Consider the following 16,876-nt stretch of genomic DNA (forward strand, 5'->3'; position numbering starts at 1 on the left):
GTTTGAATAGATTTTTGCTGTTGACTTATAGAAGCCCTGTTAGTAATTTAAATCCAGAATATTGTTATTCAGTCCATACTATTCAGATTTTCTTAAGGCTTCTACTTCTTTAGCTGATGGATCTTCAGCTTATTGGGAAAAGAAAGAATCTAATCCTGAGTTCTAGATTCTTGGACTTACAGTAACTATACAGACATGGATTTAGAACGACTCCACCGAACAGGGCAATTGCAAGTGATTACAAGTCACTGAGTGGCCTGTGTTGCTTCCTGATCCTCCCAAGATCTTAGCCTCCACCCCTTGAAATATAAAAAACATGTACTTAACATCACCAGCTGCAAAATAATAAACAGTTATCTCTGAGGCAAGGAGAATTTGCTCTGATTTCTTTAAACTGTGTCATTTAAGGAAGTGGTCCCCAACCTTTTCGGCACCAAGAACTGGTTTCATGGAAGGCATTTTTCCAAGGGCAAGGGGATAGTTTGGGGATGAAACTTCCACCTCAGATTGTCAGCTGTTAGATCCTGAAAAGGAGCACATAACCTAGACCCCTTGCTTGAAGAGTTCACCATAGGGTTTATGCTCCAATGAGAATCTAATGCTGCCACTGATCTGACAGGGGGCAGAGCTCAGGCATTATAATAGTGGCTCACCCACCGCTCACCCACCCCTCACCTCCTGCTGTGTGGCCCCATTCCCTACAGGCTCCAGACTGCTACCACTTCAGCAGTTAAAAGACATTAGGAATATTTAGTACAGAGGAAGTAAGTCTCACCTAGGACTTAATAGCTGTCTTCAAATATTTGAAGACCTGTCATACAGAAGATGGTTTACTTTACCTTTCTTAGGGTACAGTAATGTCTCTGCTTAAATTCCCCCAATTGGTCTTAACTCTTGCAGCCTTATAGAGTAGATAAGGAGTTAAGGTCTTAACAGGAGTTAAGACCAACTGGGGGAACTTAAGTAGAGACAGGTTTACTTTACCCTAAGAAAGACTTTCTAACAGTCTGAAGTCAGCAAGGCCATCTCAGATCTAGAGCTCTGCTTTGTTGCAGTTTTGCAGTATTCTCTGCACTTTATCTTCTCTAATAGAGTACCACAAACACAGTTGAGTATTCTAAAAAGTAAATCTTGAATTGTGTTGAATGAACTAAGACATTCTGATTTGAAAGTTTATATGAAAAGACTGTTGCACTTGAATTTAGAGAAACAGAAAGTGACTTCACAAGATAAAACAAAGATACGATGCTGAGCTAATAGTGGCACAATGACAGTAAGAGATAATACTTATGGAATGTTTGGTATGTGCCAGACACCCTGTTAAGCACGTAACCATGGGCATCTCATTTAATCCTTTTAACAACCCTGTGGAGTATATACTGTAATCTTCCCCTATTTTACAGCGGAAACAGCTCAGCGAAGTTAAATATATTTAAACAGATACTTAAACAGTTTGGCCCTTCTTGAAGGTTTTGGGGATTTTTCCCCTTGAAGTGCCTGCCATTTCATGTGCCATTGTCCATTAGCCGCAAGGATTTTTTAAACTTCTCTGATTGTATGCAGCAACCCAAGTTCTTTGTCAAAGGGATACTTGCTCCATAATAATGTTTTTCTTTTTCTATTTCTTTATGGTACCTTTACTTACATCTATTATCGGATTGGTGACCGTTAACTGGCTTTAGTTCTGAGATGGTGCTATTCAGCCAAATGTCAATCTTTAAAGGGAGTTTCTGATTTTGTTTAAATGTTTAAAGATCAATTAGTTTATATAAAAAATTGTGAGTATAGTTCCAGAGTAAGATTATATAAATATAGAGATTTTGCTTGGCTTAAAGTGTTTGAAGATGCATAAATCAGACTGGATTGAAATTGTTTTGATTACCTCTGTTTCTCTCCTAGACTGTAAGGCCACTTTTCTTTCCTAAACACATAGGAGACACTCAGTTTAAAAGTAGTAGAATGAATGGGTAAATGCATGAGTGAGTATGTGAATGAATGAACTTACTTCAGTATCTCAAAGAATCTCTGCCTTTTGCTTGCGAATCCAATGGATGACTTATATTATAAATGAGCAGATTTCCTGCTTATCGATTTGCTTAGTCCCTGGATTTTTTCTTAGCACAGTGCTATTAAGACTAAGGTTATGGATTTCCTATATAATGTGGTCTAGTTTGCTTCATTACATAATATACTTATAATCCCAGCTACCTGGGTTGTAGATGTGAGCTTTTGATCACACCAGGGAGGCAGTATAACTTTGGATCTCTCACAATCATGACTGTCACAGAAGTCCAGTTGGCTTTACTAAAAAATTAGTAGGCTCCAGTTCATGCACTAAAGACATACTATTATGGTAATAGTGAGAAATTGTTCTTAAAGCTGAGCTATTGCATTTTTGTAAAGTTCAGCATATTAAAAAATGGTTTGGAACTATTTTTTGATATTTTTAGTTAATTATATTATAGTCTGAAACAGTTTTATAAGTCATTCTGATTTTAATTAAGTACGTTTATTTGCATCAGCCACTGAGAATTTATATGTAGTTGATTAATCATTTAGTGACACTGAAAAGGTATTTCCAATTTATCAGCATTTCAAATAGAGAAACAACTCTTCATGTGTTTATTGAAGAGCTAGGGAAATGAAAATGAAGACACTTGTTTCGTCTACTTTATTTCCTGTAGGATTTAAATCTCAGTCTTGAATTACTTAATCAGCACATTCAAGTACTGTTTCTATGGGGCAGGTTGTGAGTGACTTTGGTGATGATGACTACACAACTTTCAGATAGTCTGTTCGAAGGCTGAACGCAGCAACAGCCGACCTTTCCCCCTGGATGTAGAATACCACATTGTCCAGCAGTTGTATTAGTAATTGTAAGAGATGCCCCAGATAGTTCCCTTTATGGTTAAGTTTTATCTTGATTTGAAATCAAGCTCTAGTTTCTCTGTATTTATGATTCCTTCTAATTTCCTGTTTTCTAATGGCATGGAGTTTTGTCTAAAAAAATTCTGATTTTTATCCCATGAGGGTAAAGTAGATCATGAAACTAATTCCATGATAGTTAGATAGCTTCATACTTAGTTGTGATTTTAATAAGTACAAAACCATGTCCCTTGACAGATAGAAGGGAAATATGCGGAAACACTGTAAATATTACCCAGAACTTGGTTTAGGACATCAAGTGCAACCCAACTTTCTCCATTAGGCATTTTAGAAGATACTGTTGCCTGTGTCTTGAGAATTTACATTAATTAAGGGAATGTATTATTATAGAGACACATGAACATGAGCTTTGAAACTTAAAGCATACACATTGTGGAAATATGGCCTGATCCCTTTAACCAGAATTTACATCCCAAACTGACTAAGCATGAGACAGTAAAATCATTTGAAACCCTCTCATTAAATATTTAATCTGGTTTTTCTCTGTCTCTTTTATTCCCATGGTGACTCAGCATACAGTCAGGATTTCTTGACTGGTCACAATAGATTTACTTTAAAAATACCTCTGTAAAAGGCCACAGTGCTTCTGAATGGGTCATTGAATCCAACCACATAGATCAGTTGATAGATTGCTCAGTGTATATGTGGTTGTATTAACTATGCTCTTTGTTCTTCCTCTCTCTCCTTTCTCAAAGGTTCTAGGGGTAAGATCGCAACCTGCTAGGAACAGGGACCCTGGCCAGGGCCCACCAGTGTAGTATTTATCATAGCACACCATCTAGAAAGCTGTTTTGGTATGTCTGGCACCTTCATGAGATTGAAAACTGGAGCACAGAAACCAGGCCTTACTCAGTGCTATTCATTCGACAGATGTAGATCCTGAACCTCCAGAGTGCCAAGCACCATAGTAGGCACTGGGATTAGTGCAAACACGATTATTAGGATGTGGTCCCTGCTCTCAAAAAACTGTGTTTATGAGGAAAGAAGTAAATGTGACAAGCATACTAGCAACATTTCAAGTGTAATAAGGACCATCTCAATAAAACCCTGTGACAGAGACTATTAGCATTTCCTTTTTGTCAATGGAAAATCTGAGGCCTTACAAAATTATTTAATTTTACACAGACTGTAATAAGGTAGTTTGAACACAGGCACTTCAACTTTAGAGTCTGAACTCTTAGCCAGTGTACTATATAGCCTAGAGGTAGTAATAAATTAATGTATTATAAAATCACAAGGCAGGAAAGACCTAATCTCTTTCCTTGGGAGACAAGGTGAAGGTATTAGAAAGCTTTTTACAGAGTTACATGTAGGATTGTACAGGGCAAAGAGAAGGAGGGAGAGTCTAGGAAAGAGGAAATGGCTTGGGAAAATCACAGAGCTGGGAAAGTGGGGCTTGAGACTTAGCAGTTTAGGACCAGGCTGAAGGATGGGGTATGGGATTTGTGGAAAGTGAAGTAGACTAGTTAGGCAGAAGTTATGGATGAGTTAAAAAAAAAAAAATTTTGAACGCCTGTAGTCCCAGCACTTTGGGAGGCCAAGGCGGGGGGATCACGAGGTCAAGAGATCGAGACCATCCTGGTCAACATGGTGAAACCCCGTCTCTACTAAAAATACAAAAAATTAGCTGGGCATGGTGGCGCGTGCCTGTAATCCCAGCTACTCAGGAGGCTGAGGCAGGAGAATTGCCTGAACCCAGGAGGCGGAGGTTGCGGTAAGCCAAGATCGCCATTGCACTCCAGCCTGGGTAACAAGCAAAACTCCGTCTCAAAAAAAAAAAAAAAAAAAAAAAATGGAAATCTATCCTAAAATAATATAGTAAGTCTTTAAACAATTTTAATCAGAGGAAGCCTAATTAGATTTTTTAAAAATTCTGATGACCTATAGAAAAAATAATTGATCAGCCAGAATTGATAAGATTGGTAAAGCAACCAGTCTTATAGGAACCCCAGATTTCTAATTTGAGTGACATTGTTGTCCTAGAAGCATTATAGTTTCATTATAACCCTTTAAAAAAAATAATCTTCCAACATGTATTAAGAGTCTTAAAAATGTTCATACATTTATGTGAATAATTTCATGTCTGGGACCTGGCTTAAGCAAATAATACAAATGCAAGATATATGCTGTTTGATCAGCATTTATGATAGTTCAGAGTGCTTAAAACATGTTAGTGAAATTGAATAAATAGATAAATGATTGACAGCTTGATAGAGAATAGTGAAAACATTGGAAACAGTACACTTAAATACAATGTTAATGTACATTTACTAGTTAGTTATGAATCCAATTGTGGTTCTGAAAATTATATAATTACATGTAAAAATGTAACTTTTAAAAAAAAGCAGAATAGGAAAATATACTTAGACCTATGTTTAAATAAACAAACTTGAAGTAAATACATCAAATCATAATGGTGGGCCAGGTGCAGTGGCTCACACCTGTAATCCCAGCACTTTGGGAGCCCAAAGCAGGCAGATCACTTGAGCCCAGCCTGGGCAACATAGCAAAATCTGCTCTCTACATAAAATACAAAAATTAGCTGGACATGTTAGTGCGTGCCTGTAGTCCCAGCCACTTAGGAGGCTGATGTGGGAGATTCTCAGGCCACTGTACTCCAGCCTAGGTGGCAGAGAGAGACCCTGTGTCAAACAAATTTAAACAATTACAGTGGAGGGATTATCCTTCTGTTCTCTATTTCTTCAATATTCAATATACTTAGTTCATTTTCATGATGGAAAGAGATTAAAAACTGTGAGACTGTTCATTTTGGACTGTTAGAAATATCTAAAACATCAAAATGACAATAAACAGTAAACAATTGGAAATAGACTTGGAATTAAACTCTGGGTTTATACACTGGAAACACTCAATAAATGTTAACTGAATTGAAGTTCTATCCATTTTCCTTCCCCTTGGGTCAGGATTCCAGAATCCTAATGAAATGTATTAGAATATTAGAAGTTTTACCATTATTTGAATATATTAAGAGGAAACAAAAACTTCTTTCCCAACACAAAAGAAACATTGATTTCTTTCCTTAATGCTTACATAATTTTTCTTATGTGGCAATTCTTGTTCAGGGGCCAAGGGTCTGCTCTCACTGCTTTTAAATATTTTAGGTAGTTACTTTTTTATTTTTATTTTCTTTTTGTTTTTTTGAGACCAGGTCTCACTCTGCCACCCGGGCTGGAGTGTATGCTCACAGCTTACTGTAGCCTCGAACTCTTTGGTTCAAGAGATCCTCCCACTTCAGCCTCCCTAATAGCTGGGACCACAGGTGTGCACCACCATGCCCAGCTAACTTTTGTATTTTTTCTGGAGATGGAGTTTTCCTACATTCCCCAAGTTGGTCTCAAACTCTTAGGTTCAGGCAATCTGCCCACCTCAGCCTGCCAAAGTGCTGGGATTACAGGCATGAGCCACTACGCCAAGCTTGCTTTCAAATTTTTAATGAAATAGAATCCAGAGGTGTATTTAACCTAGTAAATATTTTTTTTTTTTTTTCTAATAAAGGCAAGATTTCACTATGTTGCCCAGGCTGGTCTTAAACTCCTAAGTTCAAGTGATCCTCCTGCCTTGGCCTCTCAAAATGCTAGGATTATAGGTGTGAGCCACCACACCTGGTCTTACTGAATTTTGATGGACTTTTGACAATCCAGATATTTTCTAATTAAAGAATTTCTGTTCATTACCCTAGTAATGCATATGCTAACTGGGCCATGCCAGGTGCATTTTGGTTTAAAGATTGCTTCTTTGAGAGTCCAGAGTAGTATTTTGAAGAAAAGATTGTTTCTTGTTATTACTGTAATAAACTGGAAACATATTTAAAGTGGGGGTAACATGAGGTGCTCCCTCTACTGTTCCCATACCGTGAGGATAGGAACTATGTCCCCAGGAATCAGACTAGGACTTGATGTTTTATCTGGCCCAAGCATCTGTGAATACAAGGATGTGTGAATTTGTGTTTCACAAATTAGTCACATAAACTAGTGCTTCTCAGAGCATAGTTCAGTTCCTTAGCATCTTTGCAAACTAGTGGTGGGAAGAAAATCATTACTTTCTACGTTATTTACTAGACGATGGGAGGTTTGGACTGTCATTCAAAGTGAACAAACAGGCAGAAACTTTGGTGCTGTGTCACGAGGAAAGCCAAGGGTCTACCTACTGAAAGGAACTCCACACCAACTTTTCACAAGATCTAGAATTCCCATTGGAGCCCTTTCCTCAAGATCCTGTTTCATGAGCTACATATACTTTATCATGTGAACTTGAGGAATTATCCATTTCTGAAGGGATGATTCATCAGTTCATTTAATAGCACTGGTTAGTAGGACCACCTGAAAAAATGGAACGTACGAAGATGGGTTTAATATACATACATGGCAAAGGAATATGGATATAAGAAAAGCCCAAGGCCTGGAGCATAATCCTTGAGGGCTCTTTGGAATCCACTGTCACCTGAAGGAATCTAAAGGCCAGGGCAGTGTGGAAGGACAACAAAGTCAAATCGGGCCCATCCTACAGGGAAGTCAATAGAATAAATGTCAAAAGAGACCACAAGAAAGGACAATGTGATATGGCCTTTCACTCAAGGGAGTTGCCATGGCAAACAGTGTCTGGAAAAAGAAATAATAATAATTATGGCCTATTCACTGTGTGTTAGGAACCATCTTAAATGCTATGCATCAATTATTGATGTTTACAAAAGCCTTATGAGATAAGTACAATGCCTATATTCATTTTGCAGGTCAGGAAACTGAGGCATAGGCAGATCCAAAGTCCCTGAGACTTCAGACCAGGCATTCTAACTCCATAGTCATTTGACCTAAGCATTATATTATACTGCCTGAAGACAACTTTATGTATTTCAGGGCTTCTGGGAAAGATAAAAGAAAAATTAAGTGTATGCCTGGCAGAGCACAGTCTGTCTGTGATGCCAGATTTCTTCTACCTCATTATCTGAAGTCTTAGAAAATACAGAACATACTATGAATTGTCAGCACATGGACACATAGAGGGGAACAACACACACAGGGGCCTATTGGAGGATAGAGGCTGGGAGGAGCGAGAAGATCAGGAAAAATAATGCATATAGGCTTAATACCTGGGTGGCGAAATAATCTGTACAACAAACTCCCGTGATACAAGTTTATCTGTACTACAAATCTTTACATGTGCCCCTGAACTTAAAATAAAAGTTAAATTTTAAAAAATCATCTTGTTCTAAGATATTTGGCCTAAGATAGCTCTGAGGAGCCATATAACCCAAACCTAAATCTTTTATCTGACCCAGAATATTTTCTTGGGTTAAGGTTTCTTGAACGTAAGGGATTTTTTGTGGTGTTGTTATTGTTCTGAAGTCTTAGCCAGGAAATATTTTCTTCTTTTTTTTTTTTTTTTTTTTTTCTTTTTTGAGACAGGATCTCACTCTGTCACCCAGGCTGGAGTGCAGTGGTGCAATATCGGCTCACTGCAACCTCTGCCTCCTGGGCTCAAGCAATTCTCATGCCTCAGCTTCCTGAGTAGCTGGGATTACCAGTGTGTGCCACCACACCTGCCTAATTTTTGTATTTTCAGTAGATACAGGGTTTCACTATGTTATCCAGGCTGGTCTTGAACTCCTGGCCTCAAGTGATCTGCCTGTCTCGGCCTCCCAAAGTTATAGGCATGAGCCAACACAACCAGCCGTATTTTCTCTTTAGACTTGCTACTTGAAACATGGGTAGCTGAGCAGACTTTCTCGATGGCCTTTGATCCCATTAGAGAGTTCTAAATGGTTTGCCTAGATCCTTGAATGAAACCTGATATTAAAATAACACCAAATGGAAGTCATAGGAGATTTGTATTATAATATATGCCCTCTCAATAATCAAGATGCAGGGAAAATGAAATGAGTTTCTGTTGACTTCATTTTTTTACTTGTGACTTTCCTTTCACTCTTGAGTGATTCATAATCCACATCTTCACATATCAGCGACACAGCAAGACATAAAAATACCTAACTCCCAGTTGGGATTTTAGAAGCTGTCATAGCTTAGTAAACAGCAGCACTCTCTTAGATACTCCAAGAAAATTCAGTGACAAATACTGCTAATGAATTTTAATTCCTCAAAGTTCTAGTACTGCTCTGATGTCATCTTCCCACACTATTTTATTTTTCTTTTTCTTTTTTTTTTTTTCCGTTGCAGATAATTTATTAAATCAGCAGCTTTTGCAAGCATACAACATTTTTTTTTTTATTGCGTTTTAGGTTTGGGGGTACATGTGATGAACATGCAAGATTGTTGCATAGGTACACACTTGGCAGTGTGGTTTGCTGCCTTCCGTCCCCTCACCTGTATCTGTCATTTCTCCCCATGCTATCTCTTCCCACCTCCCCACCCCCCCGCCCCTCCCCCATTTCCCCCCAACGGACCCCAGTGTGTAGTGCTCCCCTCCCTGTGTCCATGTGTTCTCATTGTTCAACACCCACCTATGAGTGAGAATATACGGTGTTTGATTTTCTGCTCTTGTGTCAGTTTGCTGAGAATGATGGTTTCCAGGTTCATCCATGTCCCTACAAAGGACGTGAACTCATCGTTTTTGATGGCTGCGTAATATTCCATGGTGTATATGTACCACATTTTCCCTATCCAGTCTATCGTCGTTGGGCATTTGGGTTGGTTCCAGGTCTTTGCTATCGTAAACAGTGCTGCAATGAACATTCGTGTGCACGTGTCCTTGTAGTAGAATGATTTATAATCCTTTGGATATATACCCAGTAACGGGATTGCTGGGTCAAATGGGATTTCTATTTTTAGGTCCTTGAGGAATCGCCACACTGTCTTCCACAATGGTTGAATTAATTTACATTCCCACCAGCAGTGTAAAAGTGTTCCTATTTCTCCACATCCTCTCCAGCATCTGTTGTTTCCCGATTTTTTAATGATCACCATTCTAATTGGTGTGAGATGGTATCTCAATGTGGTTTTGATTTGCATTTCTCTGATGACCAGTGATGATGAGCATTTTTTCATATGTTTGTTGGCCTCCTGTATGTCTTCTTTTGTAAAGTATCTGTTCATATCCTTCGCCCATTTTTGAATAGGCTTGTTTGTTTTTTTCTTGTAGATCTGCTTTAGTTCTTTGTAAATTCTGGATATCAGCCCCTTGTCAGATGGGTAGGCTGCAAAAATGTTTTCCCATTCTGTTGGTTGCCGATTCACTCTACTGACTGTTTCTTTTGCCGTGCAGAAGCTGTGGAGTTTGATTAGGTCCCATTTGTCTATTTTGGCTTTTGTTGCCATTGCTTTTGGCGTTTTGGTCATGAAACCCTTGCCTACACCTATGTCCTGAATGGTTTTGCCTAGATTTTCTTCTAAGGTTTTTATGGTATTAGGTCTGATGTTTAAGTCTTTAATCCATCTGGAGTTAATTTTGGTGTAAGGTGTCAGGAAGGGGTCCTGTTTCTGCTTTCTGCACATGGCTAGCCAGTTTTCCCAACACCATTTATTAAACAGGGAGTCCTTTCCCCATTGCTTGTTTTTGTCAGGTTTGTCGAAGATCAGATGGTTGTGAGTATGTTGTATTTCCTCTGAGACCTCTGTTCTGTTCCATTGGTCTATATCTCTGTTTTGGTACCAGTACCATGCTGTTTTGATTACTGTAGCCTTGTAGTATAGTTTGAAGTCCGGTAGTGTGATGTCTCCTGCTTTGTTCTTTTTGCTTAGGATTGACTTCGCTATGCGGGCTCTCTTTTGGTTCCATATGAAGTTTAAGGTGTGTTTTTCCAGTTCTGTGAAGAAGGTCATTGGTAGCTTGATGGGAATAGCGTTGAATCTGTAAATTACTTTGGGCAGTATGGCCATTTTCACGATATTGATTCTTCCTAACCATGAACATGGAATGTTTCTCCATCTGTTTGTATCCTCTCTTATTTCGTTGAGCAATGGCTTGTAGTTCTCCTTGAAGAGGTCCTTTACGTTCCTTGTTAGTTGTATTCCTAGGTACTTTATTCTCTTTGTAGCAATTGTGAATGGCAGTTCGTTCTTGATTTGGCTCTCTTGAAGTCTATTACTGGTGTATAGGAATGCTTGTGATTTTTGCACGTTGATTTTGTATCCTGAGACTTTGCTGAAGTTGTTTATCAGTTTCAGGAGATTTTGGGCTGAGATGATGGGGTCTTCCAGATATACAATCATGTCATCTGCAAATAGAGACAATTTGATGTCCTCCTTTCCAATTTGGATACCCTTTATTTCTTTTTCTTGCCTGATTGCTCTGGCTAGAACTTCCAGTACTATATTGAATAGGAGTGGTGAGAGAGGGCATCCTTGTCTAGTGCCAGATTTCAAAGGGAATGCTTCCAGTTTTTGCCCATTCAGTATGATATTGGCTGTTGGTTTGTCGTAAATAGCTTTTATTGTTTTGAGATGCGTTCCGTCAATACCTAGTTTATTGAGGGTTTTTAGCATAAAGGTTGTTGAATTTTGTCAAAAGCCTTCTCTGCATCAATTGAGATAATCATGTGGTTTTTGTCTTTGGTTCTGTTTATGTGGTGAATTACGTTTATGGACTTGCGTATGTTGAACCAGCCTTGCATCCCCGGGATGAATCCTACTTGATCATGGTGGATGAGCTTTTTGATATGCTGTTGCAATCGGTTTGCCAGTATTTTATTGAAGACTTTTGCATCTATGTTCATCATGGATATTGGCCTGAAATTTTCTTTTCTTGTTGAGTCTCTGCCGGGTTTTGGTATCAGGATGATGTTTGTCTCGTAAAATGATTTGGGAAGAATTCCCTCTTTTTGGATTGTCTGGAATAGTTTCAGAAGGAATGGTATCAGCTCCTCTTTGTATGTCTGGTAGAATTCAGCTGTGAACCCATCTGGACCTGGGCTTTTTTTGGGTGGTAGGCTCTTTATTGCTGCCTCGACTTCAGACCATGTTATTGGTCTATTCAGGGTTTCGGCTTCTTCCAGGTTTAGGCTTGGGAGGATGCAGCTGTCCAGGAATTTATCCATTTCTTCCAAGTTTACTAATTTATGTGCATAGAGTTGTTTGTAATAATCTCTGATGATGGTTTGGATTTCTGTGGAATCTGTGGTGATATCCCCTTTATCATTTTTTATTGCATCAATTTGGTTATTCTCTCTTTTCTTTTTTATTAATCTGGCTAGTGGTCTGTCTATTTTGTTGATCTTTTCAAAGAACCAGCTCCTGGATTTATTGATTTTTTGAAGAGTTTTTTGTGTCTCTATTTCCTTCAGTTCTGCTCTGATCTTAGTTATTTCCTGTCTTCTGCTAGGTTTTGAGTTTTTTTGATCTTGCTCCTCTAGCTCTTTCAATATTGATGATAGGGTGTCAATTTTAGATCTCTCCTTTCTTCTCATGTGGGCACTCATTGCTATATATTTTCCTCTAGAGACTGCTTTAAATGTGTCCCAGAGATTCTGGTATGTTGTGTCTTCGTTCTCATTGGTTTCGAAGAACATCTTTATTTCTGCCTTCATTTCATTGTTTATCCAGTCAACATTCAAGAGCAAGTTGTTCAGTTTCCATGAAGCTGTGCGGTTCTGAGTTAGTTTCTGCATTCTGAGTTCTAACTCGATTGCACTGTGGTCTGAGAGACTGTTTGTTATGATTTCTGTTCTTTTGCATTTGCTGAGGAGTGATTTATTGCCAATTATGTGGTCAATTTTAGAGTAGGTGTGATGTGGTGCTGAGAAGAATGTATATTCTGTGGATTTGGGGTGAAGAGTTCTGTAAATGTCTATTAGGTTTGCTTGTTCCAGGTCTGTATTCAGGTCCTGGATATCTTTGTTGATTTTCTGTCTGGATGATCTGTCTAATATTGACAATGGGGTGTTAAAGTCTCCCACTATTATTGTGTGGGAGTCTAAGTCTCTTTGTAAGTCATTAAGAACTTGCCTTATGTATCTGGGTGCTCCTGTATTGGGTACGTATATATTTAGGATCATTAGCTCTTCTTGTTGCAGTGATCCTTTTACCATTATGTAATGTCCTTCTTTGTCTCTTTTGATCTTTGTTGCTTTAAAGTCTATTTTATCAGAGATGAGAATTGCAACTCCTGCCTTTTTTTGCTCTCCATTTGCTTGGTAGATCTTCCTCCATCCCTTTATTTTGAGCCTTTGTGTATCCTTGCATGTAAGATGGGTTTCCTGGATACAGCACATTGGTGGGTTTTGGCTTTTTATCCAATTTGCCAGTCTGTGTCTTTTGATTGGGGCATTTAGTCCATTGACATTTAGGGATAGTATTGTTATGTGTGAATTTGATACTGTCATTTTGATGCTACCTGGCTGTTTTGTTGGTTAGTTGATGCAGATTCTTGATTGTGTTGATGCTCTTTTACCATTTGGTGTGTTTTTGGAGTGGCTGGTACTGGTTATTCCTTTATATGTGTAGAGCCTCTTTCAGGAGTTCTTGTAGAGCAGGTTTGGTGGTGATGAAATCTCTGAGTGCTTGCTTGTTCACAAAGGATTTTATTTTTCCTTCACTTATGAAGCTTAGTTTGGCTGGATAGGAGATTCTAGGTTGAAAGTTCTTTTCTTTAAAGATGTTGAATATTGGCCCCCAATCTCTTCTGGCTTGTAGGGTTTCTGCTGAGAGATCTGCTGTGAGTCTAATGGGCTTCCCTTTGTGGGTAACCCGACCTTTCTCTCTGGCTGCCCTTAGCATTTTCTCTTTCATTTCAACCCTGGTGAATCTGACGATTATGTGCCTTGGGGTTGTTCTTCTTGCGGAATATCTTTGTGGTGTTCTCTGTATTTCCTGGATTTGAATATTGGTCTGCCTTGCTAGGTTGGGGAAGTTTTCCTGGATAATATCCTGAAGAGTATTTTCCAGCTTGGATTCATTCTCTTCATCATATTCAGGTACACCTATCAGACGTAGATTAGGTCTTTTCACATAGTCCCACATTTCTTGAAGATTTTGTTCATTCCTTTTTGTGCTTTTTTCTCTGTTCTTGACTTCTCTTTTTATTTCATTGAGTTGATCTTCGACCTCTGATATCCTTTCTTCTGCTTGGTCAATTCGGCTGTTGAAGCTTGTGCATGCTTCACGAAGTTCTCGTGTTGCGTTTTTCAGCTCCATCAATTCACTTATACTCCTCTCTATGCTGTCCATTCTCGTCAGCAGTTCGTCCAATCTTTTTTCAAGGTTCCTATTTTCTTTGCGTTGGGTTAGAACATGTTCTTTTAGCTCATTGTAGTTTCTTACTACCCACCTTCTGAAGTCTGATTCTGTCATTTCATCACCCTCCTTCTCCATCCGGTCTGGTTCCCTTGCTGGTGAGGAGTTGTGATCCCTTTTAGGAGGAGAGGTGTTCTGGTTTCGGGAGTTTTCATCCTTTTTGCGCTGGTTTCTTCCCATTTTTGTGGGTTTATCCACCCGTTGTCGTCTCTGTCCCAGGGAGTTGGAGCTTTATGAGTTTCCGTTGCACTACTGCCTTTTTTGATTTTTCTTTCAGGTCTGACCCGCCCAGCTAGCAGCACGCCTAGCCACTGCCTGCCCGCAGGGGCTTTGCTGAGCTGCTGTGGGCTCCGCCCAGCTGCCCTGAGCTCTTCCCTGTAGTCCTTTTTATATGGGGGTAGTTAGAACTGTCTCGGCAACGGTGGCCCTGCCTCTGTTATGGCGGACTCTCTCTGTTGTGGCAGGTTGCCTCGGCAACGGCGGGTTGCCTCGGCAACGGCAGCCTGCCTCCGTAGCGGTGGAGAGTCTCAGTAATGGCGGAAGCCCCTCCCCCACGGAGCCGGACTGTCCCGGTTCAGCTGTGCTTGGTTTGGAGGGCTCAACCCAGAGGGTTTCCAATTACTGTTTTTGTTTTCGTTGTTGTTGGGGGTGTAGGGGTGGGACCAACCGAGCCTGATCACCTGGCTCCCTGACTCAGAGTCTTTTCTTTTAAGTTGAACGACCCCGCGTTCGGGTCGCCTGCTGAAAAGGCGCCGGGATCTCCCGTGCTGCGACTCACGGAGTCGGCTCGAACTGCGGCGCCGGCTCCTGGCGGATTTTTTGCCTAGGAATCTCCTGGCCTGACTCGCTATTTCAGATGAATGGGCAACTCTGCCGTCTCAGGGCTCTGCTCGCCAGCTAAGAGGGCTCCCAGACCAGTGGCTTTTGTACGGAGAACGCAGCAACAGGGCGTGGTCACAGCAGCCGCGCGGGGGGAATCAGCCCCACAGGGGCCAAAACAGCCGCACCGGCTGGGACTGCGATGCTGGCGACCCCTCTGCCTGGGTATCTCCTGGTCTGTGGGCAATAAGAGTTCGTCTGGAAATGCGGCGTCCACTCACCCTCTGCACCTTCACTGGGAGCTGAAGTCCTGAGCTGTTCTTAGGCGGCCATCTTCCCAGCATTCACTATTTTATTTTTCATGAGTCTTCAATCCATAATATTTGGCTTTTGTTGAGGCCTGACCCAATGACCTTATCTTTACAGATGTACTTGGGCCAGGACTGGGACCTTCTTTAAATTCTGTATTCTTGGTGCTCACTTGCCCAAGCACCACACAGGACACCAAGGGGTTGCCAAACTGATAAAGATATGGCCCTTATGCCTAAGACTGACAGTCCAGTGAGAGGTACATACATGGACCAGCAGCTGTTGTTATTGTCTCAAACTGTAGATTAAGCTGTGCTATACATTTTATGTAGCTGACTATATAATGAACTCAAAGCAGGAAAAAAAGGTCATTTGGATATATGATTTTCTTTAAAATAACTTAGAGCTTTTGTTGAAAACAATATTCAAATACTCTTCTACCAAACTCTCAGAATTAGCCTAGGGAAGGGTATTTTAAATGCCGTTTTTTACCAACTGGATAGAAGAACGAAACTCTCCATGTTTTTGTCTTCATTGAAAATAGTAATAAATGCAGAGGTAAAAGTTTGTGGACCCTGAGTGGACTTACTATTGTACTGCTTTGAAAGTGCTTTCTTGCCAGGCTCACTGGCTTACATCTATATCCCAGCACTTCAGGAGACTGAGGGCTGCAGATCACTGAGTTTGAGACCGGTCTGGGCAATATGGTGAAACCCAATCTCTACAAAATATATAAAAACCAGTTGGGCTTGATTGCACGTCCCTGTAGTCTCAGTTGCTTGGGAGGCTGAGGTGGGAGGATTGCTTGAACCTAGGAGTTCAAGGCTACAGTGAACTGTGAGCATGCCACTGCACTGCAGCCTGGGTGACAGAGCAAGACTTTGTCTCTAGAATCAAAAAAAGTGCTTTCTTAAAAGTAAACTTGTAGTCAGCCACATTGTAACTTTGGACAGAGGGAGTTAATATCCCCTTTGGTTTCTTAGTTAGTTTATTGAGAATCACACTGTAAAATTTCTTCGTGATGATACCAGCGTAGGAGACTGGATGATCTAGTTCATGTTTAATGGTCCTTAGTTCCCCAGCTCAACTTATAAGCAAGCATGATGCTTCACCCTTCTTATTTTTCTCTCTCTTTTTGCTAAAGTCTGTTTGGATGGTGGGGGAGCCATTCACCCAAGGTTGTCACTTGTTTGCTCTGTTTATCCTGTGGGGACCATCTGTATACAATATCTAGGGTTTACAAAGGTCCATTGTGTTGAAGATGTTTATTACAGAGCCTTGCTGTCTTTATATTGTGTTAGATACATTTCTCTGTTTTCAGTCAGTAGACTTTTTAAGTTGTAAATAATACTAAAATATTCTTTCTTATCTTCTTTTTAATTACAGAGCAAAGAGATTGCATTCCAACTTCATGAGGATTTAATGAAGGTTCTTAATGAGCTTTATACGGTAAGCACATGTTCTTTCTTCTTTTCTAGAATTCTTGGGTTAGAATTCTGGTTTGTAAAAACACTGCTCATTGTAATATTCATTCCAATCCAGAGTGACAATAGACCCTCATCTGGTTGAAATACAGGAACAAGTGGATAGGGGTACACAGC

The 16,876-nt window shown here is 40.0% G+C and overlaps 1 protein-coding gene across 2 annotated transcripts in view; it reads left to right on the forward strand.

Moving 5' to 3' along the window:
- Positions 1–16,876, forward strand: part of SRGAP1 (SLIT-ROBO Rho GTPase activating protein 1) — a 321,930-nt gene that overhangs the window by 162,685 nt on the left and 142,369 nt on the right. For both annotated transcript variants that reach the window (XM_074402841.1, XM_074402840.1), the window contains exon 4: positions 16,662–16,724. In XM_074402841.1, coding sequence (XP_074258942.1) covers positions 16,662–16,724 — 63 coding nt within the window. The remainder of the gene's footprint in view (positions 1–16,661; positions 16,725–16,876) is intronic.

Source organism: Saimiri boliviensis, chromosome 7 (assembly GCF_048565385.1).
Source record: "Saimiri boliviensis isolate mSaiBol1 chromosome 7, mSaiBol1.pri, whole genome shotgun sequence".
In the NCBI taxonomy this organism is placed as follows: Eukaryota; Metazoa; Chordata; class Mammalia; order Primates; family Cebidae; genus Saimiri; species Saimiri boliviensis.